Source organism: Thamnophis elegans, chromosome 6, assembly GCF_009769535.1.
Source record: "Thamnophis elegans isolate rThaEle1 chromosome 6, rThaEle1.pri, whole genome shotgun sequence".
NCBI lineage: Eukaryota > Metazoa > Chordata > Lepidosauria > Squamata > Colubridae > Thamnophis > Thamnophis elegans.
Window position 1 is genome coordinate 38,834,576 of NC_045546.1, and position 26,361 is coordinate 38,860,936.

General features: G+C 34.8%; 1 protein-coding gene across 1 annotated transcript in view; it reads left to right on the top strand.

Annotated features, from left to right (window-relative positions):
- EPHA6 (EPH receptor A6) overlaps positions 1–26,361 on the top strand; it is a 375,283-nt gene that overhangs the window by 247,913 nt on the left and 101,009 nt on the right. Inside the window, exons 6-10 of the mRNA XM_032219659.1 lie at positions 2,578–2,740; positions 16,416–16,524; positions 19,825–19,895; positions 22,740–22,865; positions 24,907–25,092. Coding sequence (XP_032075550.1) covers positions 2,578–2,740; positions 16,416–16,524; positions 19,825–19,895; positions 22,740–22,865; positions 24,907–25,092 — 655 coding nt within the window. The remainder of the gene's footprint in view (positions 1–2,577; positions 2,741–16,415; positions 16,525–19,824; positions 19,896–22,739; positions 22,866–24,906; positions 25,093–26,361) is intronic.

The following is a 26,361-nucleotide window of genomic DNA, read 5'->3' on the forward strand; positions in this document are numbered from 1 at the left end:
TTATAATTCATTATTGAATCTAATATAAAATATCAGACATAAAATGTCTTTTCCTTATTAATACATAATATTTATGCTTTATCACAGCCTTCCCCAATGGCTCCCAGAATTATAGAGGCTACACTGAAAATTCTGAACACTGAAATGTTTAGATTAGTTTATTGACTCTAATCTAAAACATGACATAAAATGCCTTTTAATAATTAATACACTATATTTTTGCTTTATCACAGATAAAGTATCCCAAGTAGATACTTTTTGCTAATTTATTATTCATATCCAAATATTCTACAGTTGCACTGAGAATTCTGAAAACTGAAATGTAAATGATACCATGTAGGTAATCAACTATATGATAATTCTTTTCTAAAATGAATTATGGTTTAGTTGTTAGATTCAAGCTAAGGTAAGGTTGAAAATATTAAAAAAACTAAAAACTTAAAATTGCAACTGTCTAGAGAACTGGAACAATATTGCTATTGGTATTAAGCATGTAAATTGTTTTGCCATATCCCTTATCCCTTATCCCTCAGACCCTTACAAACTCAAAATATGATCTACTTTCACTTGTTACCAAATGAGATTTATAGAAACATTTTTAAATGTTTTGGAACATGCTCACCTGTGGTATATTGAGCAGAGCAAAAGAGGAATCAAAGAAATTCTCTGAGAATCACTAAACTGCTGCTACTCCTATCAATCTTGCAGCAGTGGTAATGGTTGGACTATGTCTAAAATTAATTTCACTCAAGAATTTTTACTACACTGATTTTGAAGGAAATCTATTATAACTTATGAAAAATACACATACTTTTAGTTTTCCCAAGAGAGTGGATTATAGAAATACTGCAAGATAACAGTATGCATAAAAACCAATTTCCAATCTAAGAAGCTAATAACCCAGTTTCAGGGTTACAAGCAAAAATCCAGGGTTGATTTTCCTTTCTATTATTTATTATTATTATTTATTATTTATTAAATTTTGTATTCTGCCCACTCTCAAAAGAGATTCAGGACTGCTTACAATAAAAGGGAGAGGGGATATAAAAAAAATAAACAACAGTTTAAAATTACACAACAGTCACAAACCTGAAGTGGGGCTGGACAACTCAACAGCCCCAGGCCTGCCAGAACAGCCAGGTCTGCTTTGCGGAAGGCCGGAAGGGTGGTGGGGGTCTGTATCTCAACGGGAAGCTCATTCCAGAGGGCCGGAGCTGCAACAGAGAAGGACCTCCCCCAGGGTGTCACCAGCCGACATTGGCTGGCAGATGGAATCCGGAGAAGGCCTAGTCTGTGCAATCTAATCGGTCTTTGGGAGGTAATTGGCAGGAGGCGGTCTCTCAGGTAACCAGGTCCGGTGCCATGTAGGGCTTTAAAAGTAATGACTAGCACTTTGAAGCGTGTTCGGAGACCAATGGGAAGCCAGTGCAGCTCGTGGAGGATAGGTGTAAAGTGGGTGTACCTAGGTGCACCCACAATTGCTCGCGCGGTTGCATTCTGGACTAACTGAAGTCTTCAAACACTCTTCAAGGGTAGCCCCATGTAGAGCGCATTACAGTAATCCAGTCTTGAGGTGACGAGGGCATGAGTGACTATCTGAAGGGCCTCCCGGTCCAAATAGGGTCGCAATTGGTGCACCAGGCAAACCTGGGCAAAAGCCCCCCTGGTCACAGCTGACAAATGATGTTCTAAGGTCAGCTGTGGATCCAGGAGGACTCCCAAATTGCGGGCCCTCTCTGAGGGGCGAATAATTTCACCCCCCAGGCTTAGAGATGGAATAGCTGGACCATCCTTGGGAGGGAGCATCAATAGCCACTCAGTCTTGTCGGGATTAAGTGCAAGCTTGTTCATTCCCATCCAGACCCTGACAGCCTCCAGGCCCTGGCACATCACTTCTACCGCTTCACTGAGTTGGCACAGGGCAGACAGATACAATTGTGTATCATCCGCATATTGATGGTATTTAATCCCGTGCCGCCATATGATCTCACCCAGCGGCTTCATGTAGATGTTAAATAGGAGGGGGGACAGGACCAAACCCTGCAGCACCCCATAAGTGAGGGGCCTAGGGGGTCGACCTCTGCCCTCCGACCAACACCGACTGCGACCTGTCCGAGAGGTAGAAGGAGAACCACCGAAGAACGGTGCCTCTTTCTTTTACCCACAGGCCTACCCACGGATAGCGCCGGCATTTTGGCACTACCTGCGGGTAGAAGTGAGTAGCAGACATTAGAACACTCCCATATTTATACATATACATATTTATACATTATGTTTTAGTAGTTATTTGCAATTTAAATATATCCATGTTTTAAAGTGTATAATCGCCATTTTCTATAAATGTAGTCTTGTACTAATTTCATATTATGTTATCTAATTACTAACTCTTGAATTCACAACTCTTGCTGTATAAGAAAAACAAACATTTCTTAATACATAACTAAGCCTAGCCTGTGCCACAACCCATAGCGATGGCTTTTATCCCTTGAATGAATGCAATTTGACATTAATAACAAATTTTAGTTTTGAAAGGCTGCTAGTATGTCACATACTATTTTTCCTTCTTCTGTCCCTCAGGAGAATGAGCAGCTCAGCTATTCTTCCACAAGGTCAAAGGCTCCAAGTGTCATTGTCACAGGTCTCAAACCAGCCACCAAGTACATATTTCATATCAGACTCAGAACTGGAACAGGATACAGTGGTTATAGCCAAAAGTTTGAATTTGAAACTGGAGATGAAAGTAAGTCATAAACAAAGACCTCAAAACCTTGTATACCTAACATAATATGCATCTAATGTTACACAACTTGCTATTGGGAATATTAGGTCAAAAGTGAATTACTGATTGAAAATGTTTATTTCTGTATGTATTCACATTCATTTATTTATCACTCAGATTCCAAGACATGAGGACTTGAGTTCGATTTGCAACGTGTCCTTTAAATATGCAGAGTTCAAAAGAAAATCCTGAGCTTTTATCTTATCCTATCTATCTATCTATCTATCTATCTATCTATCTATCTATCTATCCATCCATCCATCCATCCATCCATCCATCCATCCATCCATCCATCCATCCAATTTATTAGCCACCCATCTTACAACAGGGTTGTAAGTTGCTTACAATATTTAAAAAAATAAACTATACATACATACATACATACATACATACATACATACATACAGTACTACACAAGTATGTATGTGTATGTATGTATGTATGTGTATGTATGTATGTGTGTGTATGTATGTATATATATATGTATATGTATGTATGTATGTATGTATGTATGTATGTGTATATATATAAGCTAAAATTAGGGAGGGAGGGAGAAGAATGAGCAGAGGGGAAGTTGGAGTGTGATATTAATCTATTAACCACTCCCAACATGAAATTCCTCCTTTGGAGCCCCAAGTCAGCTAGCAGAGCCAGTTCCTTAAGCTCTTGAAGAAGGTCAGGAGGGTTGGAGCAGACTTCTCTCTGGGGGTGTTCCAAAGAGCAGGTGCATGGCAGAGAAAGCCTTTTCCTTGGACCATGCCAGTTGCAATACCCTGGCAGATAGGGGCCACAGCATGGCTTCTCTGGTGGCACAGAAGGCCAATCCCAGTGGGATGAGACATTTCTTTAAGTAACCTTTAGTTGCCTTATTTTTTTCCCCATGGATTTTATTAGGTTTTTGTTTTGTTTTGAAGTTCATCATAATTTGAAATCCAAACCTTTGACAAGCTATCACTGATTGGTAGTTTGGTGGCACAGTGGTTAGAATGCAGTACTGCAGATTAACTCTGCCCGTAGGCTAGAGTTCAATCCTAATGTGACTCAAATTTGATCTAGCTTTCCATTCTTCTAAGGAACTGATTGTTCAGGACCAACATGCTGTCATTGTAAACCACTCAAAGAATGCTGTACAGCTCTATGGAGTGGTATATAAGTCTAAGTGCGTTTGCTCTTGCTATTGTAACTATATTATATAACTCTATGGTAATTTTAGATGTTATACTATTGAATAGGAGTATAAGGCATTATTGACCAAAGCTGAGCTTTATGAAATAATTTAAATTAAACTCACATTTTCACAAAGTCCCCACTGCCAGCAATCTTTCTGCTCTCATATGCCTTAAGCCCAAATAACTGATTAGGGAACACGGCAGAAAAATGAAATTGGAGCTAAGCCTCCAAATCTTTTGTGGATAAATGATACTATACGTTTTCTTTAATTCAATAAAAGCCAAAACAAAGATGTGTGTACAGTATTTTTGCTTCACTTTTATATGAAATTAAAAGTATATCTCAGGAATGGCCTATCTTGAAGGGACAAGAACAACTTGTAATACATTCATAATTTATAGTTACCTACCTTATATCTAGAACTTTCTTAAAGTTCCCAAATATTTTAATTTTTAAAAACCAATATGTGTGTATATATATAAAATCAGTAATGCCATATATTAGATTTTTTTTTTATAATGTCAGTGTAAAAATTAAGCTATAGATTATAACTTCAGCAGTTAAAACCTTTGAAACGGTTATATACAATGTAGAGAGGTTTTCACCCAAGGCCATCACCCAGAGATTGTAACTGGCTAGAAAATGGGCAGGCAGGGTCAGGTGAGTGATAAAAATCCTGTTTATACAAAACTATATAGGTTGGCACCCAAATATGAACTGCTGAAACCATACCTGGGAAAAAGATCAAGCAGGGGTAGTATCATAATAAGACAAGACCCTGCGTGGGATATATTATCTAGAGATAGCTGAAAATAGAAGTCATTGGGAATGTGGCTGGAATGTCTGAATTAAAAGATAGCACTGAGGCATTGATCATAGCAGCACAAGAATAGGCACTAGGCATCAGATCCATAGAAGCAGGGATATATCTCACCGGATCCAAGGTGCAAACTGTGCAAAGAGACCTTAGAGTTCAACAAATAGTAGCAGGGTGTAACGTAGAGGAAGGAACAGTATTCACTCAAACACATAAACAAATAGCAGGCATTATATACAGGAACATCTGCAGTATATAGGCTAAACCCTGCCAAGTCCAGATGGTAGATTCCATACACATTCATAGAGAATAACATGGTTAAAATTCCATCGGTCTTCCAGATCCAGATGAACAGGCAGGTACCAGTCAAACAATTAGATATCACAGTAATAAACAAAAAATAAAAAATAGAGGTACTGTAGAAATGCCAAGTAACAGCAACATCAGGAAGGAGTATAAGAAGATAGAGAAGTATGAGAGCCTGAAGCAGGAACTAGAGAGGATGTAAAAAATAAAGGCCAAAGTATCTTAGTCATGGTAGGAACACTGAGCCCTGTGACTCCTAAGCTAGGAAAGTGGTTGCAACACATCCTGGGAACAACATCAACACTTTCTGACCAAACAAACTAAGGAACAACTAAGATCCTGCACAGAACCCTCAATTTCCCAGTCATCTGGTAGAGGATGTACCACCGGTAGGGGTGAGAAGGGAAATGTATGTATGGGTGGGTGGGTGGGTGGGTGGATGGAGAATGGGCACATTGTGGGACTGACTGGTTGGCATTGCAGTGGGATAGATATGGGATAGGGGAGCTCCGCTGAGCTTCACAACACCCAGCCAATATCTGCCTGCTAGAAGACCCTATGGGGCCAAAGTCACACTGAAGGGGTGGTGAAGAAAGGAGGGATTCTTTGTAGATCACGAGGAAACAGAAATGTCTTCGTTTGATCCAAAGAAACCCTCCAGATCAGCAGCAGAGATGACAGCTCTTTTGGCAAGACCAAAGCTGTGACAACTGGGATAAGAAGATTATGAGCTGGAGTGATTTGTGGACAGAGGATTGAAACTGGATGAAATGACTTTCAACTTTTATACTAGAGACTTAAACACAAATTATTTTTAAAAAAAAGATTTTCCAAAACTAAGAAAGTGATGATTTAATGCATGGAGAAAGATTACACCCAAAAGTGGAAAAAAATCTTTGATTCTGAAGCTTTAAAATATAGAAAGCCTGGATTGGAACTGGTAATAGTATGAAAAGTGACTTAAATTGTGGATAATACCATTTGATTATTGGAAGAAGTTGTATACAGAAAAAGGAATCTCAAATTTTTTTTTGACAGTCAGCTGTTTAATGCTGGATCCTTGAACAGGGGTGCCACCTACTGGAGAAATAAGATATTATACTAGAATACTAGTGGAAAATGATCTTGACAGTGAGGATTAAGTGATAATGTAAGAAAAATAAAGCGAAGAAAGGAAATAGTGAAAGGCAAATAACACCTGCAAGGACTTTTTATTTTGATTCCATATCTATTGATGTTTTGGTGGCTTGGAAGTATTGAGTGAGCCTTTTGAAATTTCTAAAGCAAGGTGGATTATAATTAATAAGAAGCATCTTTGAAATTGAATATTCAATTCTGTGGATTAAAGACATTTGGGGAAATTTTGTGGGTCAATCTGGATTATTAAGACTACTTGATAGAACACTCTATGAGGTGAAAAGGAAAGAAGAAAGAAGAAAAATTAAACAAGACTTTAAAATTTGGGAAATATAGCGGGTGTAAATTGGAAAATTCTTAAGGACTATAAATTTAGGAGATTTTGAAGAACAGTTCCAGAACTGTTCTATTATATTAACATTGGCATTTTTTAATGTTTCTGAGCAATCGGGATATTGGAATCTTGGTGGAATATTACATTATTATTAATTAATTAATGATTATAAGATGTTTGAACAGGGAAAACAAATATTGTTTATGAAGAAATATTATTGATGTTTCAATGCATTCAGGAAACTATGACAAGAAATCATAGGGAGATGATGGAATTGATATAAGATAAAGATGTAAGATTAGAAACCCCCCCAGAAAATGATAATAAAAGATGAACAAAAATTTCAGAAAACAGCTCCTTCTGGTTTCAGGAGAAACCAGAAGGAGCTGAGGAAAGAATAGACGAGATACATCCAAAAATGACATAAGTGGAGAAAGATGTGGAAGAGATAGCAATAATTTTTAAAATGGAACAGACAGATTACTCTCTAAAACTTCAAAATATAGAAGAGAATACATAGAAAGTTCTCTTTAAAATTATGAAAGAACTATGGATGGCTACTCTAGAGATCAACAACAAGAGATAGATGTTATGGCAGTTGAAATACTAAGATTAAATAAATGTGATGTAAGGAGCTACAAGATCCCAAGAGAGAAGCATGAAAGATTTCCCAAAAAGTCAATAAGAGTTGAAATTATAAAAAGGGCAAGGGATGATGGATAGATATAGAATACTTATTAGTGTGACTATTTTATTAAGAGTTAGAAAAAAGAGGTAGAATTTGGAAATTGATCAAATAATATTATGTATACTGATATAGAATAGAATACATTATAACTACTATGTATACACAAATATATATGTATACACAAATGTTAGAAGTTGAAAGATTATGATTATGTATACCTAAAAAATATTACTATTATTACTGTGTGTAAAATATATTGACCCAGACAAAACTTTGTCCACCAAGCACCCATGGATATTAAAGAAAAAACTATAAATAAAATTACTTAAAAAATAGAGAGAGAATGGCAGTATATATGAGAGGTTGTTTTATGAGAAGGAACAACCATTTTGTGCATTGTGAAGATTTTATGGTTTATAATGATATAAATCATAAAAATATTTAGAAATACTTTTATGGTTTATATCATTTCTTTAGTTATGATTATAGATTTTCCAATATTCTTGCAATAAAAATCAGCTTCTAGCAATCTGTCATGAATCTAACATTCTTTTATAAACATATGGTTTAAAACACACGGAAAAGACACATTTATAAAGTCATGATTACAAATGAGTACATAAAAAAGGGTGAAACAAACATGAATGAAACTGGAGTATTAATCTCTTTGTAGATTTGACAAATGATTTTTATCAGAAATAAAAGATATAGTTCATAATATATTCTATATTGTTTCAGCAAACCTTTTACTCGTTGCAATTCTGAGTAGATTTAGATTCTGTGTATTTAATGCTTAAATTTTATGAAGATGATCAATGATATAAATATAGATAATGTGGACATAGACATAGACATATAGATTATATATTGCTATATTTTCCCCAGAGTCCTCTGGCTGTGGAGTGTGTTAGAAGTAGTGTAAATAAGTAAATAAAAATAATTTCTGAAAAGTATGGGATAATAACTATTATGAAAAATGGTAAAATGTTTTAAATAAACTCTATGTACATTACATATGTAGAAAATTAAGTATACGGAAATCTTTAAAGTCATTCTTTTGTAAAAGCTGATTACTGCTTCTTCCAGTGGACAATCTGCATTTCCTATTTTTCTGGGTAGAATGCAATCTATGCTATTTCAATTATTTAGGATCAAATTAGATACATCATTATGTAGAGCAGTCAGAAATTTAAGAATGATTATTAATGGTGGTGCATGAAGCAGAAAGAGGATTGTCTGGCACCGCAGGAGTAATTTTAAAAGCTAATTAATGAAAGAGGATGTAGTTTTTATACTATATGAGTAGTCAAATATGTACTCATGCACAACATATATTAATAACCAATAGCACAATTAGAAACTTCAGTTGTGAATTAAAAGAAAATATGATTTATTCAAATTGATGTACATCAGAATACTGCAAAGATATACATCAGTAGTATATACATAGAAATAAATACCAAAACAATCAAAGAGATAAGTCAGATGGAAGAGGAGATTTATAAGCAGCAGCTGGAATTGTGGGAGTGTAGAAAGAAAAATAAGAAAATTTACTCAGTGACAATCTGAGTGAACAATTCATTGGTTGTGTGTGCAGTCATAGATGTACACATAAAAGTTTCACAGTCTTCCTTCTTTATCAGTGCATATACAATATATGCCTTAAGAGATCAGTTGGAGGAGCTGCAAGCCATACATATTTGCACTTGCTCCAGTGTCTCTGTTTAAAGTGGAATTTATGCAGGCTACTATTAAGCCAATAGAATAAAACCTTTCACACACATTCATCCTGCCTTTCATAATTGTGTTTTCTCTTCTTAAAATGTTACTGTCTTCTAACAAGCCTTCCTCTCTTTTAATAATAGTGTGGTTTTTGATATTAGCTTGATTGGCTCTTAAAGGACTACAACAAGAGTTATAAAGAATCAACACTGTCAAAAATCTCAAATTACTACTATCATAAAAAATATGAACGCCAAACATATATGTTATGGTGATGTAGCTAAACAAAGGAATGTTATTTCTTCCACTAGTGTTGCTTTTCCCAATAAGGTGGTCTTCAAATAAACTGAAAATGCAGATTCAGAGATCACAAAACATCCAGGGAATTAGACTGTGGTAATCTTCCATTCAAATATATCTGGGAGTCACATAAAGAAAATGTGTAGGGAAGGAAATTTTATATAGTATTTGGGGAAAGAAATTAAGGACTTCAAGAAATGCGTAGAATGTTTCCTAAGTTTTGAAGAAACGAAGAATAACTGTAGATCAAATTTTACATGTCTCTACAACCACAAGAAAAACATTGATTCATTTGATTTGATCAATAGTGCAAAAGAGTCTCTGTGTATTTATTTATTTAGCCTATGGCAAATACGTGGACTTATAGTATTTTAAATGTTAATGTCCGGTCCACCTAGCCATTCAAGGACAAGGTGGTCTATGTTGAAAAAATCAGACATTGGGCCGGTGTAAAGCTCTTGATGGACATTAGGACACAATGTGGTAGATTGCCTCTATGCGTGTTACAATTGGATAAACTGTAAAATATGAAACATCTACATCTTGTTATATATGCATCATAGGAGTAAATGGAATGGGTGAGTGGGTGTGGGTGTTGGTTTGTTTGTTTGTTTTTACATGAATATATCTCACCTGAGAATGCACCTCTGCTTAAGTGGCTCCAGAGAGAAGCCATGTCTCCATGTACATAGTGAGACTATTTTTTATTTACTACATTTACATACTATCCATCTCATTGGAAGTGACTATTCTTTCTTCTTGAGATTGTAGTCCATCTAGTTCTGGATGACTCTCTTGAATTAAGACGGTTAAAACATTAAGTCAATGTAAATGACCCATTCTTGAATATAACACTATGTTATTTCTGTGAAATATAATAAAACACAAATAATTGATGTATTTAACTACAATGCCAAACATTTTGAACATCTGAAATAGTCAGTTTAATAATTACAATTAACAATTACCTTAACTGTTTTTTATCATTTAAAACCATTTAAAAATGTTCTTCAGTAGGATTAAATATGAAGAATATGAAGAAAGAAAAAGGTGATACAATAATATCTTGGCACATGCCTTTAAAATGGCATTTGTTTTTGTTCTTTATAATCCCTTTTGCAGGACATTAATTCGTTTCCATTAGAGCTCCAATCACAATAGTTTGTATCTATGTGTCTTGCAGCTGCTCTCTTTTATCTGTCCAGCTGTCTTTCTGTCAACTTTCCTATTTTTCACTCTGCTGGAGGGTCTGCTGGCTGACAGATGTCAATTTGCAACAACTAAGGCATGTAACTAACAGATAAAATTGAGCTGGTAATAAATAGGTTTTAAGCTCACCCAATGGCTGAATAGCCAATATATTAAAAATGTTCAGTTTTTAAATTTAATTTCAAGTTATTTTTTTCATGCTGTATTATAAATAGAAGATATCCATACTTTCTGAAACAGAAAAGTACTCCAGTCTCTTGATTCCATGGAGTCAGTTAATCACCATTGTTCTAAAATATATTTATACAAATATGGGTTGTCTGCGCAGTGGAAAAAAAGATACACTACTAAAGATATTAGATTGAGAATTTAAACTTGGAAAATATGCAGTAATGAAGTTAGCAGCATATATGTGTGTGTGTGTGTGTGTGTGTGTGTGTGTATGTATGTATGTATGTATGTAAATAAATTAAATTAATTTATAACAGAAAGATATATAAGTATTTAGAATATGGTTGTAAGGGGGGGAAGAATTGGCTAAAGAACTAAAATCAGAAACACACAAAATGTTAAATCTTTATAAAGAACAACAAAGTGGAAATTAGAAACTAATATTTATCTATTACACAACAACAAACAGGAGAATCAGACGCAGCTCAGAGATTCAAATCCTTTCTCATGGTTTTAAAATAATTTAAATATCCAAATTAATTTAAGTACTCTGTTTTTATGGTTAATTGTTCATCAAAAATATATTGAGTACTGTATACTATTGTGTATACATATATAATATATAATATAATAACTGTATAATATTGGCAATTCCTTTGTATGCCTATTGATATCATATTTCCACATTTTTACTTTTTACTTTCTTAGTCTTTTAGTCTTTTATTAGTCTTTTGCTCTCTTTTCTTCTTTTTTAAAATGATAAATAAATAAATAATTTTTAAAAGATATATGCAATTAAGTATCAATCTTATATTGATTATCCCTGAACTGATAGTGATTGTTTTTCCCAGAGCCATCATATAAGAATAAGAAACAGGATTGTAAAACCGAAGATTGTAGCAGCCCATAACAGAAAGCTCTGTGTGTTTAATAGTTTTAGGGGTGATAATATAAAAATCTACTAAGAAGTCCAGCAAGATCAAGTCAGTTGGAATTATATTGCATCAGAGGTGATTGAATAGAAAGATCAATGTGATTTTGCTAACATATCCAGACATGAAATCTGACTGGAAAGATATTTCATTTCCTTTAGGGCTTCTTACAATTGTAGATCCAGCACCTTCTCACCTTAAAAAAAGAAGATTTGAGGCTAGATACCTCAAAAAAATCTGGAATTTGTTTACTGGAACAAAAGAAGGAATGCAGTGGCTCAGTGGCTAAGAAGCTGTCAATCAGAAAGGTCGGCAGTTTGATGGTTCAAATCCTTAGCGTCATGTAACGGAGTGAACTCCCATTACTTGTCCCAACTTCTGCCAACCTAGCAGTTCGAAAGCATGTAAAAATACAAGTAGAAAAATAGGAACCACCTTTGGTGGGAAGGCAACAACATTCCGTGCACCTTTGGCGTTTAGTCATGCCGGCCGGCCACATGACCATGGAGACGTTTTTGGACAGCGCTGGCTCTTCAGCTTTGAAACAGAGATGAGCACCGCCCCCTAAAGTTTGGAATGACTAGCACATATGTGTGACGGGAACTTTTACCTTTACCTTACTGGAACAATAGGAGCAGCAACTCAGCTATGGCTGCCTTCCAGTCAGTTTCTCACTTTGAAAAAAAAAACATTTTTGGAGTATAAGATGCACCTTCCCCCCCCCTAAAAAGGGTGAAAATTTGGGTGTGTCTTATACACCAAATGTAGCCCCACCCAGCGCCCCCCTTCCCTTTGGCGTCTGCTTCCCAGCAATTTACTTCCTTGCACCAAGCAGAGAAAATGGGGCTTGCAGAGACAGTAATAGGCCCTGGGAAGTCGGGAGGAGTAGGGATGGGGATTTATGGGGGGTGGGTGGGTGGGTGTTAACATAGTCGCAATAAGAACAAGAATGCACTTATATACGGTTGTTCTTTTTTTTTCCTTTTTTTCTCTTTTCTTTCTTTATATATATTTTTTTTCCTTGGTTTATTTTACTTTTTATCAAATTATAATAAACAACACTTGAATAAAGGAATACACCAAGGAGGGAGGTAGAGGGAAAGAGGAGGGAGGAGTAAGGAAGGAGTAAGGGGAATGCAAGGAGGGCGTGTTGGGAGTAAGGGGAGAAGGAAGGTTTGAGGGGAAAGGGAAGTAGGAGGGGAGTGTTAGAGGGAGGAAAGGAAAGTTGGAGGGGGTAGATGGGGTGTATGGAGGATGGAAGTGTCAGGTGGGGTTGAGAATGATGAGTTGTGTTTTCTTTTTTATTTATTTTTTTTATTTTATTTTTTATATTTTTTTTCTTTTATAGCAAATACCCTGTATATAAGTGATTGTAAAATGGAATGTGAAAATGAATAAAATAGATTTAAAAAAAAAAATAGGCTATGGCAATCCCTGCAGCCTGAAAGAGCTGATAATTGGCAGGCCCATCCTTAAACTGAAATTGAAAGTGAAACTTGCTGTTTGCTGCAACGAGGCAAATTTCTGGGAGGCAGAGGTAGATTTTTTTCTTCTTCTAATCAAGCTAAACTGAAATAGGCTGTTTGCCGCAAGGAAGTAAGTCAATAACTATAAATGCCTATAGAATATTCAAAATATTAGACTTATTTTTATATGAAGCAGCTTTTTAAAATAAATGCTTGATCTGAAGATGCCCAGTGCTATTGTATCTTCCTTTAAATAGCAGAGAATAATGTATATTTCCAGAAAGCCAATCAACTTTAACAGCATCTGTAAAAGTATAGTTTGAAATGTAACACCACAGTGTATATCTTCTGTACTGTTTGCTGCAAGGAGGTAAATTGCTGGGAGGCAGAGGCAGATTTTTCCCCCTTGTTTTCCTCCCCAAAAGCTAGGTGTGTCTTATGCTTCAGAGCATCTTACACTCCGAAAAATATGGTATTTATTCCAATATTGCATATGCTGATTCCCTTTAACTGCTGCCCTTTATAAGAATTAAGGCCACAAGAGGATAAACAGTGCATAGAAATAATCATTGTTGCATTGCATAAGTGATAATTAACAAATCGAAGTAGATTTATATTTTATTTTACACCATAAACCTCAAAGAAGTGACCCTTTGCATCATGTTACTCCAAAAATATGAATACTTGAAATATTACAAAGTAATCAATAATCTGATAATCTTTAAACTATTACAACACAAATTTCTCAATTCTTTTACAAATGAATAATTACAACTTTTAAAAATATAGATGTGTAGAGGTAGTAGAGATGGAGGGAAATCTTGGGCACCATCAGTCACTGACTACAGATTAACTCTTGCCATGATATTTATAAGCAAATATCTCTGTCATAATATTTTTGAACAAATATCAAAAATAAATTTTCTACATTGTTGTTACAGGCAAACTTTCTTTGTGTATGTTAAACAGAAAAAAGATACAAAAGAGAAATACACAGAATGTAAATAAATGAAACATATTATAATGGATAAAAAAGAAACAGATTGCATATCTCTGTCTCTCTCTCTCTCTCTCTCTCTCTCTCTCTCTCTCTCTCTCTCTCTCTCTCTCCCTCCCTCCCTCCCTCCCTCCCTCCCATCCTCCCTCCCTCTCTCTCTCTTTCCCCCTCCCCCCTTCTCTCTCTCATATTCAGGAACTTTTTCTCAAAAATAAAATGAGACAGACACTCATAGTGCATGGTTGACAACCAGTTCCAAAGTCACTTGCAAAAGGTTGGGTAAAAAAACTAATCTTTCCCTCCGTTCTATTACAGACAGAACTGAACACTGAACCATAACTGAGATAAGGACTAATTGGTACCACAAGATGGCTTATTAGAAATATTTTCTTGGTTAAAGTGCCATAGCTTATTGAGTAAGAACCAAGAGTCCAGGAGGTGTTCAAATGTAACCCTGTCCAAAACTGCCAAGACTCCCCATTCTACCAGAGACTCATGAAATCCTCAAGTACTCCCAGGAAGCTAAGTGGATCCAGCAGGTCCTTGGTTTTTATGAAGATTCCTGGGATTAAAGCATTAGAACAAATGCTTAGCGTCTGATGGAGAAAGACAAAAATGAACTTTGGTCATTAAGTTGGGAAAATGTAGTTATTTTTATGTCTCTACTGCATCTGCAAAATGCTCTTTTTAACACAACCTGGTCTTTTATGGGGTCTGAGGAACATTCAAAGCACTGCTGTGAAGTTTTGGCTGATATAAAGCTCCCTCTATCCCCCTTTTAATTGGACTAATCGAAATTATGATTAGACTAATGAATGATTAAATTAATAAAGTCCTGAGACCTTTATAATACAATTCAAAATAATGCATGTAATAATATTTTATAATGCTTATTTTTCCCCAGGTAATTGGGGCTTTAAAGAGCATAAATTATGGGATGTGTAAAATGGATAGTTTCAGCATACTTAATGTACTGAAATTTGAGAAACTAATTATTTAATACTCAATCAAAGACTTCAATATGATACTTACTACGTGGTCACTAAACAGCCTGACTTGATTCTGAACAATGTATAAAATGTACTGTTATTACCACATGTAAGATAAGAAATTCTCATCATCCAGTAATAGTTTGCATTGCAAATTGAAATTGAATTACATTTCCTTTTATCTGAATTTGCAGTTCTCTCTAATACAGCTGTAGTCTTTGCATTTAAGCTCATAATATTAGACTACAATTTTCATTCTTACAGACTTTCTCTTGAGTCTGTTTTTCATACTAATGAAAGAAACCCCAACTGCCTGTACTTAGCCAAAGCAATTAAAACAGCACTGTGTGCTAGATGTTTTTCTTCACTTACCTCATATAATATCTTAAAATATAGGCAACATACACTATATATATATTCCAGTTCATTATACTTTTGGAGCCATGAATCCCAGGCAAATTATCTTTATGCCTTCTTCCAAGTGAAGCCAATTGTTCAGCCCTTCTGCATCTCCCCCCACAAGCATCTCTGGAAATGTCAGTACTGCTGATAGGATTGGTAGAATTTTCAATTCTGGAGAAAATGGTATTATGTGGATATTTGTGTGCTATTTCTGCTTGTAATGTATACTCTCATTTTTTTATACTATTCTTTTATGCATATTTCAACATGGCTTTCAACAATACAGATTTTTTTAACATTGCAGTACCATATCACAAAATTGAGAACTGTGAAAACCAGAAGAGAATCACATTCTTGTACATTTATTTGTTTAGGAGCTGAGAATCAGGTTGGTTTCTGTTAAAATACAAACCAAACATATTTCATTTCATTTCCAATTGGTGGGTCTACTCCAAACTCTTATCAGTACAGCATATTTATAGCATATTCAATGTCTGTAAGCATGTTAAAACCACTTTATCTTTCAGTGCAAAATATATCCAGAGGAACCAGGCTGTTATAAGCTACTATATAAATAGACTGCTGGATTTGGAAATGAGACCCAGTTTTTGTTTAACATTCCAGCTTAGATCACAAGCTGTTTTAAAGGTCTATCTCACAAGATTGCCTTAAGGATAAAATGTCACTTGAAGTGTTGTGGAAGTTATGAAAGATGTACATAATGCATAGTAGAGTGAGTGCTTCTATATTCCTGTGCTGCTGTTTAGCATCATGCAAAATGAACAAATAAAAATATTTCTTCTGCTCAAGGTGCCACCATTTTAGACCAGAAATGTTACTTTAGGCTTACTAAACTATCCAATCAATCTCAGCAAGACTATTTTTAATAACTCTGTTTTTTGTCTGAGGTTGTAGCTGGCCTGTCAATAGACTGTAATTTCTCCTTAAAGGTATTGCTCAAAAATTGACTTCTATGTGGTGTTGTTGTTTTTTCAGCTTCCGATATAGCAGCAGAACAAGGACAGATTCTGGTCATTGCCACAGCTGCTGTGGGTGGATTCACTCTTCTAGTCATTCTCACTCTTTTCTTCCTCATTACTGGAAGGTAATATTAACACTGCAGCTCTCCATAGAACCTAGTACCCATGTGCCATTCTAAACTTTAATCTCTGATTATAATAGATTAAAGTAATGTATAGAACTAATTTCCTCAGGTTCAGATTAAAACTATATTGCATTACTTACATAAAATGATGATAAACAAATTGCACAGTGCCTGATCATGTTGCTGAAGTTTAAAAATGAGACCCAATATTCTGATTGCACCATAAACTATGACTAGTTCTGATTGCACCATAAACAAAGATCTGTGTAAGTTCTGGAAAAATAAGGGCTTTGCAGAAGCAGTAGCCAGATTTGTAAACATTATTAGGCACTTGTGATAACCTTGCATGTCTCTTAAATTGAAATCTAGGAAATAATAACTTCTGTGTTTCTCAAAAGGTTCTGAAAGGCAGAGGAAGCTGATAAATATTGAAAAGAACATTTCCTCAGGAAAAATGATATTAATTTAGTAAAAAATATGGAATACTTATCATCTTATCAAACCTAAGGTTATTTCATTGCTTAAAAAATATCAAGTGCTTCATTTTTAACTTAGCAATTTTACTGTTGGGATATTTAAAAGATATATCAGTTAAAGATCCAGTTTTGTTCAATTTCATTTTTTAAATCTGCCCATCAGCAACCACTTCATGAAAATGAATATTATCAAATATTATTGCCTTTTACTTAGATCTAAGAATTCACAGCACAGCAATTGGCCATAATAATATTATTACATAAAGTGTTTTATTCTCTCATTGATCAATAAAATTGTGAATGGAATTCTTGAAAGGGTTTCCACAATTTAATTATATTTTATTAAGTTTTTGTAGTCTTTACATTTTTGGGATAACATTGTTCCTATGTTCTGCTTCTTCGGGAAGTTTCTTAAATAGCGCTCTTCCTCACACTGAATTTAAGGTATAACTTTCCTGTGATTCATATGACAAATTGACATGATTAACAAGGCTCTTCTTTTAATATGACTGATATCACTATTAAAGCTCTAATTGTGATGATTAACTTTCAAATTGTATGCAAATCAATTAAGACATTTAAGACAGTGAGTACCTCTGAGCCAGTGGTGGGTTCCAGATCCCAGTGCAACTGGTATGGTGCAACAGGGCTGGTTGCCCACCACATGAACATGCGCAGCACACACATGCATACTTACCACCCGTGATGCCTCCGCAATGCTGCAGCTGCTCAGCGGAGTGTCGCGCAGGCAGCATGTGCTCTCTGCGCCTGCACAGAAGCCCAAAAAACTTCAAATACCAGTAAGGAGTGTAGGCAGGTGGGTGGACCCTCCAGAGCACCAGAACAGAACGGTACCAGGTGCTCCCGGCAGGCACCAGTACGCCCATACTGGGGCATACCAGCCGTAACCCACCTCTGCTCTCAGCTCAATTCACCTTTCAGGGTTGTTGTAAAGAAAAATAGAAAGAGGAAGGAATATTAGGTATGTTCACTGCCTTGAATTATATATAAAAATATTAAAGGCAAGATAAAACAAAGTCAAAATAAATAAATCAAAATAAATAAATGCAATCATAATAGTTATCATGGTGAAAAAAAATAGCACAGTAAATACCATTCTAGTATAATGCCTCAGGCTTATTATTATGGTGGTAAGAGAAATAAATATATATGAGAAGTTCTTCATGTGTATTAGATTTAGTAGGTAATACAAGGCAAAAAAAAGTTTTTCTCCATTCTATATTTTCTACATGATTTCTACATTCAATGGAATCATTCTATTATATAGTATAACGAATTATTTTCCTGAAATTTAAATGCTAAGATTAGACAGAATGAGACAACTCACATGAAACTCTCAAGTTATTATTGGAATTTAGACAAATTTCAAAGTGTATAATTTGGCTTTGACTAGGTGTTTTCTTCTTTGAGCTAAAGGATGTTTGATGCTACCATACACCGAATCTTATGGTTACTTATGAATTTATGTAGATTGGAGAAACAGGAGGTCATAAGCATCCGTATCTCAGGTTGATTAAATGATCAGCCCTTAACCAAAAGTTTATAGGGTATTAATGTAAAAACATTAGTTGGAGGAGACGAGAAGCCGATAAATTTTACAGAATGCAATAATTAATTATGGTGGAAATAATAGAAAGGTTACTATGTTATTAGATTGTGCATATTTCAGTGAAATTATGAATTTTTTGGTACCCAAATAACAATACAATTTATTTATTTGTTTGTTTGTTTGTTTGTTTGTGAGTTACCTATTGGCTAAAGATCTAAAATTGCCAAATTTAGATTCTGATTTGTGTATGATATTTAAATACGATCAATGACATGGAGCATACCACAATTGATACATTGTGTTTGCTCAGAGAATGTCTATATTTCAGAATTTGAAAAGATGTCTCCCCTTTTTGGCAAATGTGCTTTAAAGATTTTTATTTACTGAATAAAAGAATTATTTATTTTAGATCTTAAGAATATCTACCAGTGGTATTTTGACTACAAAATATTCAGTATTACAAAGAGATTTTGACTTTGCCACATTGGTGTCCCCAATTATCCAAAATATTAGCTTCTTTGGAAAAAATAAAGATGTACTCAGGTATAATTCAGCCATGATACAACCTTGTCCAGGGATCTAATTAGAGAATAGATTTATCCCTTTACAACTGTCCCAAAATATAATCTAGTTTTCTTGGTCACTAGAGAGCAGGGGTGTGCAACCTTACTACTAAGTTGCAAAGATGAAACTAAATCAGTATGTAAATAAACTCCTGGTAACCATGGTTCTTGATGATAAAATGATAAAATATTCCCATGCATGAGAAAATGTGGTGTTTTGATTATAATTGTAATTTTAAGCATTTCAAATCCTGAACCTGCTTTGATACTTAAGCCCTTGATAATGAACAAGAAAGGCTTTCAAAAACATACAGTCTGATCTCAAGTGCTAGACACCAATTATTTCTTTCTAACTACATGTGAGAAATATCAGTCTAAAAGGAGCTTTTCCCTTTGGAAGGAACCTTGTTTGAGTATACTTGGAAGAGATGTGAACAATGTGTGCACCATTAACACCTGTAAAGTTTAATTAACTGATATGTTACTGGAGTCCTTTTCATACATTTTAGTATCTATTATATAAAATATACTTTAATAAGACATGTTAACTACTATCTTAATTTGATTTTTGGTTTTCTTAGCCCCTTTCAATTAAATGCAGTACTCTTATGGTTATTATATAAATAGAATATTAATATCATTCATTTTATGACATTAAGGCAAAAATAAAATGATGTTTGTTTTCTTAAAGATGCCAGTGGTATATAAAGGCAAAAATGAAGTCTGAAGAAAAACGAAGAAATAATTTGCAAAATGGAAATTGTAAGCAAACGTAATTGAAATTTTTTAAAAAATTAAATCAGTTTCACTACTGTAATTTTAACTTGCATTTATATTGCATATCAAGCTGGTAAACCAATGTATGTCCTAGCTAGAATTATATTTTGCATCTTTGTCTAGCTGAATGTGGACAAATTCATTTCAACGCCAAGGAAAATTCATGATTCCTACAAAATGTTTTGAAAATTTGACATGATTAAAGCAACCACTTCATCATAAACCTAATGAAGCTTATGCATCACTCAAGCCAAAATAACCAAATAGCAAACAACTTCTGTGCATTGTTAGGTGTTTTTTTTTTAATTTAGCATTTATTTCAGATTATTTAGGGGGAAAATAATTCTGTTCACCTTTAAGGTATGCAAAATAAATACTTCTCATTAGCATTTAGATGTTTACAAGAATTTCCACCTGCTGCTTGTTATATGATTTTTTTTTGTCATTACCAACTTTTCTATAGTTTTCTTTCCACAATTCATCAACGTTTTAAAACGAACATCAGCGTAGTCTGAATTAATAGTTTAGGACAGTGATGGCAAACCTTTTCAGCATCTGGGCCACAACCCAGGAGAGGAGTTGCCCAGGGGGCATGCGCCTGCCGGAAAATGAACTTCCGGTTTCCGGCATGCGCATGTGCATGCACATGCAATGATCAGCTGGCAGCGTGCATGCTCACACCAGAAAATGGAAGACCAGCTCTTCCAGTTTCCCACACTGCTGCATGCATGAAGGCCAGCTGATCATCATGCACACATGTGTGCCAGAAACGTGGAAAAGAAATGGGCCACACCATATGTGCAAGGCGGCATGGCTTTGAGTGCTACTCCAGGCACACGTGCCATAGGTTCACCATCATGGGTTTAGGGTATAAGTCTACTTGTGCTATATGTAATAATTACACTGATACGTCTAAGTGAAATAGCATGATTAGGGGCAATATAAAATCCACCCAAATATTTTCTGTAATGAAAACATAAGCCAGTAGAGCAATTAAAATATTAAAGACAGTGCAGCTTAAGTATACAGCTTAATTAAGTATCTGGTCAAGATTCAGAAATACAAATGAGTCAGTTTAGTTATAGTCCTAAGCAGCTAAGATAAGGCAGACTTTTATATTAGTACTTTCAAGTCTTCATTCTAGCTGGCTTTCATTAATTTTGTTTAACATGTGTAATCCATACTTACATGAAATGTTTCCCTTAAGTTTTCACTTCAATAACTTTTTTGCATTTAATTCTGTGCTTCATCATGCTCCTCTCCAGAAGTTGAGCTACAAAATACAGACTGAATCTGAAAAAAGTAAGGCTTTTAAACCCCTAGGTTTAAGTGGATTCAGTAGCCACCAATTCATTATACTGAAGCCAACCAGTAGAACAGTGGGATGGAATGTAACAGAAACAGAAATTTATCAAGTAAAGAAGACTAATGTTACATTATTAAAAGAGTAAGGAGAATAAATACAGTGTTAATATTAATGGGTACAAACAAAACAATTGAAATACTTAAAAACTTAAATACTTAAAAACTCTTGACGTGACTATTAAGGAGTCATTTTGCTTTGAAGTTGGACAGAGGGACAGACTGATTATTTACCTATCATTCATCTTAGTTTCCCAACATTTCCCATGTGTTTATTCTTTTGAAAATATATTGGCCATGGTCAATGCACTGATGAAATATCTTCCCCTGAGAAAAAGGATAGCCTGACAGAATGTATGATTAAAGAGTTCAGTATAAAAATTGAAGGCAATAGCATATGTTTAAATATCAGTTATCCTGTGACAATCATGAAACATAGCCTGATCTAAAAATAACATTTTTTATTTGCAGTGTTTTATAATATACTTGTTAAAGGAGGAAAAAGGAAGAATAAATAATCATGTACTGTATATCATAAAGGATATAATCCTTATTTCAATTGTAGCTCAGGGTGAAACTATAGCAAGGATATCAAACTCACAGCCTGCAGGCCAGATGCATCACGTGCTGGCCACACCCACCAGTTTAGTGAAGAGGGAAAAAGTCATGATAAGTCATGTGATGATGTGTCATCGCAAGTTTGACACCCCTGATGTATAGAGTCCTTTGTGCTCTGTGAGCTTGGTGGTTTTCTTCCAGATGTTTCTTGTAGACAACTGCCTAATCAAGGAGCCATGAAGACTACTCCCACCAACACTGACAAGGCAAACCATTTATACATAAAATGAAAGCAAACCCAAATCCCTTCTAGCACTGATGATGTTACCAAGTTTGGTAATGAAATTTCTGCAAAAAAACAACCAACCTCAAAGAGTACCAATGACCTCACAATTCCTTGGTTATAATGACAATTGATCATGTAGCCAACTGCCTTCTTCATTCTTTTTTATCATCTGGGGCCAGACCACACAATAACTTGGAAACTTTCTTCCATGATTATATCTTAAAGGAAATAAAAACGTAAACATTTATCCTTGAATGCCATATTATTTACATTTCAGAAACCCATGCTGCCATCTAATCATCTTCATCTTACCCCGCCTTTATTAAAGAAGGGGGGGAGCTAATTTTCTCTCTTTCTTACCCCTATTATAATTGCATCCATTTGCATACTTGCTAATATATAAAGCGTCTATTACCTTTCTCCATATGCAGCCTTTTCAAAAATTGTTTGGGATGAATGTTAATTAAACAATCATGAGTAAAAGCTTAGAATAATAAGGCAACTTAGAACAATAATAAGTATTAGATTTCATTATGGATCTTAATGATCTCATTTGTTTTATTTTATTTTAATTGCTACAATCATTTGTATATAATGCAAAAACTACCTTTCTGATTTTACAGTACGATTCCCAGGAACCAAAACATATATTGATCCAGATACTTACGAAGATCCATCCCTTGCTGTTCATGAGTTTGCAAAGGAGATAGAGCCAACAAGGATTCGTATTGAAAGAGTTATTGGAGCAGGTAAAAAATAATCAAATTTTCCCATGATTAATAAGCGCACTTCTATAATAATCTAGTGCTATTATTACCATAAAAACTGTATGAATGGCTTATGATGAATGTAGTTTTCTAATAATATCAAATATTCTAGAAGGTAAATCTTTATATGTATGTATGTATGTATGTATGTATGTATGTATGTATGTATGTATGTATATATAAACACACACACACACACACACACACATATGCTGGTCTTATTGTATTTGGGTCTTTTCTCATGTAAGATTGAGATTGTCTTGGCAACCTTTCGGCAAGGTCTCTCAGCCTGAAGATGGAGAGTGAGACCTCACCGAAATGTTGCCAAGACAATCTCAATCTTACATGGGAAAAGACCCGAATATAACAAGACCAACATACCTACCCCCGTGAAAATCTGCGCAGATAGATAGATAGATAGATAGATAGATGATTGATAGATAGATAGATAGATAGATAGATAGATAGTTAGATAGTTAGATAATCTATATTCAAAAGTAACCCACAGTGAGTTCCATAAGGTTTTTTGTCTTTAAAAAGTGTATAAACTATTATTGTCTATTATAATTAGAACAAACCGGTATCCACCAACACAGTTGAATTAGATATTAATTCCTTAACAGGTTGTCATTTCAATCCTGATCAGCATACTTTCTGTTACTTTATCTCCTGATTCCTGTTGAGAAATTTGTTATACATTGGTTTTATGTTTGTTATTTTATATTCTATAGTTTTAGATGGTAATGCCTATGAAAATGACTCTATCCCTCTGCTCTATCCCTCTACTCAGATGACATCTTGGCCATATTATGTACATTACGTATTAGCTATCTGTAATACAGCTAATCCTCAATTTCCAACAGTTCACTTAGTGACCGTTACAACAACACTGGAAAAAAGTGGCTTATTACATTTTTTCATACTTATGAAAAAGTATGAAAAAACTATGACTATTGCAGAATCCCTGTGGTCATGTGATTTATATTTGGATGCTTGACAACTGACTCATATTTATTCTGGTTGCAATGTCCTGGAGTCATGTGATCATTTTTTGCAATCTTCTGACAAGCAACATCATGGGGAAACCAGATTCACTTAACAACTGTGTTAATAATTTAACAACTACAGTTATTCACTTAATAAATGTGGCAAGAAAAGTCATAAAATGGAGCAAAATTGACTTAATTTCTCAATTAGCAACATAAATTTTGGGCTCAATTGTGGTCATAAATTGAAGATTACCTATATAATATTAGATTAGACCAGAGAAGATTATTATGCTTTTGTTTCAGAGCCCCATAATAAACGAACTAGTCTAAAATCAGTTACTGTGTATTTACTTAAAAAAAATAAAATTGAATCTCTTTTGAACATTGCTTTGGATAATAAATGTATGACTTGGCCTATTATCTTGTGCTTTCATTTGTAACTAATGGAGTTTACTAATCATGAATTGTAGGGAAGATGTATATTTATGTAAAAAACTTACATACATAAGTATGTGTTGTGACTCAGCAGAGTCATTAGGCAGCTGGGAGTGGTTAGAGGCAGGTTTGGAGATAAAAGGAGAGATGCTGCCACGCCCCAGTTGCTGGAGTCAACATACGTTCATTCGTGCCTTCGTGTGTTCCGTGTCTGGTACAATATTGCTGGCTGATTACTCGTGATTATGCCTGTTACATTTGGAGAAATGCTTTGATGTTTTCATGTAAAACTGTTCTGTGAAGACTTCGGAAGAAGTGCATCTTGCTTGTAAGCGCTTGTTTTGGAATTCTTATCAGAGTTTTGTTTACGTTATTTTCTGGGCTCGAAGCCAGTTTGAACTGAAAAACTGATAAAAAGTCCTCTTAAGCCTTGTCTGCCTGCATTTGTTAACGAGCCGTCAAGGGGGGGTCAGAACAAGTATATATGTGTTTTATTTATTTTTAACTAGGTTTTTTGTCAGAATATTTTCATATATTTATTCACATATTTAAAATATTAAAAGATACTTAATTATTATAATTATATACATTGCTGTTAGGTGAATTTGGAGAAGTGTGCAGTGGTCGCCTAAAAACACCTGGGAAAAGAGAGCTTCCTGTAGCCATAAAAACTTTGAAAGGTGGACATGTGGAAAGGCAGAGACGAGATTTCCTACGAGAAGCAAGTATCATGGGACAGTTCGATCATCCAAATATTATTCGCCTTGAAGGAGTTGTCACAAAGAGTAAGTTTTTTAAGATACATTATCTGTTATTTTCTTTCTCTCCTTTATACATCCCAGTCCCTTACCTAAAGATGCTTGATCTACACATATAGGTAAGCAGCAGTTGTGGGTTCTAGATCCCATTGCAACCGGTACTGTGCAACAGGATCAGGCGTCCAACACATACATGCCTGCAGCATGCGCACAGTACATGCATGCATACTTACCGCTCACAATGGATGCTCCAGCTGCTTGGCGGAACATCGTGCAGGAGCCATATGCTCTGTGCGCAAGACGGAAGCCCCGATCAGCTCAAACACCGGTAAGGATGACAGGCAGCTGGGTGAGCCCTCCGGAGCACCATACCAGAATGGTACCTGGTGCTCCCAGCAGGCAATGGTACACCATATCAGGGCATACCAGTTGTATCCCACCACTGGTAAGCAGTATTGTATCTAAAAGTGCATATGTATGTATCCTTTAATGTAGGCCTAGTTATGGCATTGAAACCATATGTACAATATTAAATATTTAAGTGAAAATATGTAGTTTCAGATTTATCCACAGTTTTTTCACTTTAAATCATTAACTTATTCAAAATCAGTATTTATCAATATGGATAAAGTGAATAACCAATGTACATTTGTACTATCTATCATCAAATTACATTGAAATCAATAATTCATGCCACCTCAATTGTTTCAATACATACTGAATGAAGCAAAAATGTTATTTCAATTTTACTAGAGATATAGCAAAAACTTGAGAAGCATGTTAAAATATATGGGTTGAATAAAAAATTAATAGAATTAAATCATATATTAACAGAGACAGAAAATATATAGGTATCTGTTAAATATTAAGATGGATGAGGAACAAGTAAAAGAGACAAAGATAGTGTGAGCTAAAAATTTTGGCTATTCGATTGAGTTAGATAAATGGCAGAAATTATGGGATAGAAATTATAAATTAATATCTACTGCATACAAAGAAAATCTTTATAAAATGTTTTATAGATGGCATTTTTCACCCTCAAGGTTAGTAAAGATGTTTAAGGATAAATCTGAAAAATGTTGGAAATGCCATCACACACCTGGTTCATACTATCATATGTGGTGACCATGTCAAAAAGTGAAAAAATATTGGACAAAAATACATACATGACTGGAAAAAATGATAAAACAACATATAAATTTGAAACTAGAGAGATTATTGTTGGGCATTTTACCCAACAAGTATAACAAAGGGAATGTATATTTTACGTGCATTGATTGCAGCGAGAATAGTGTT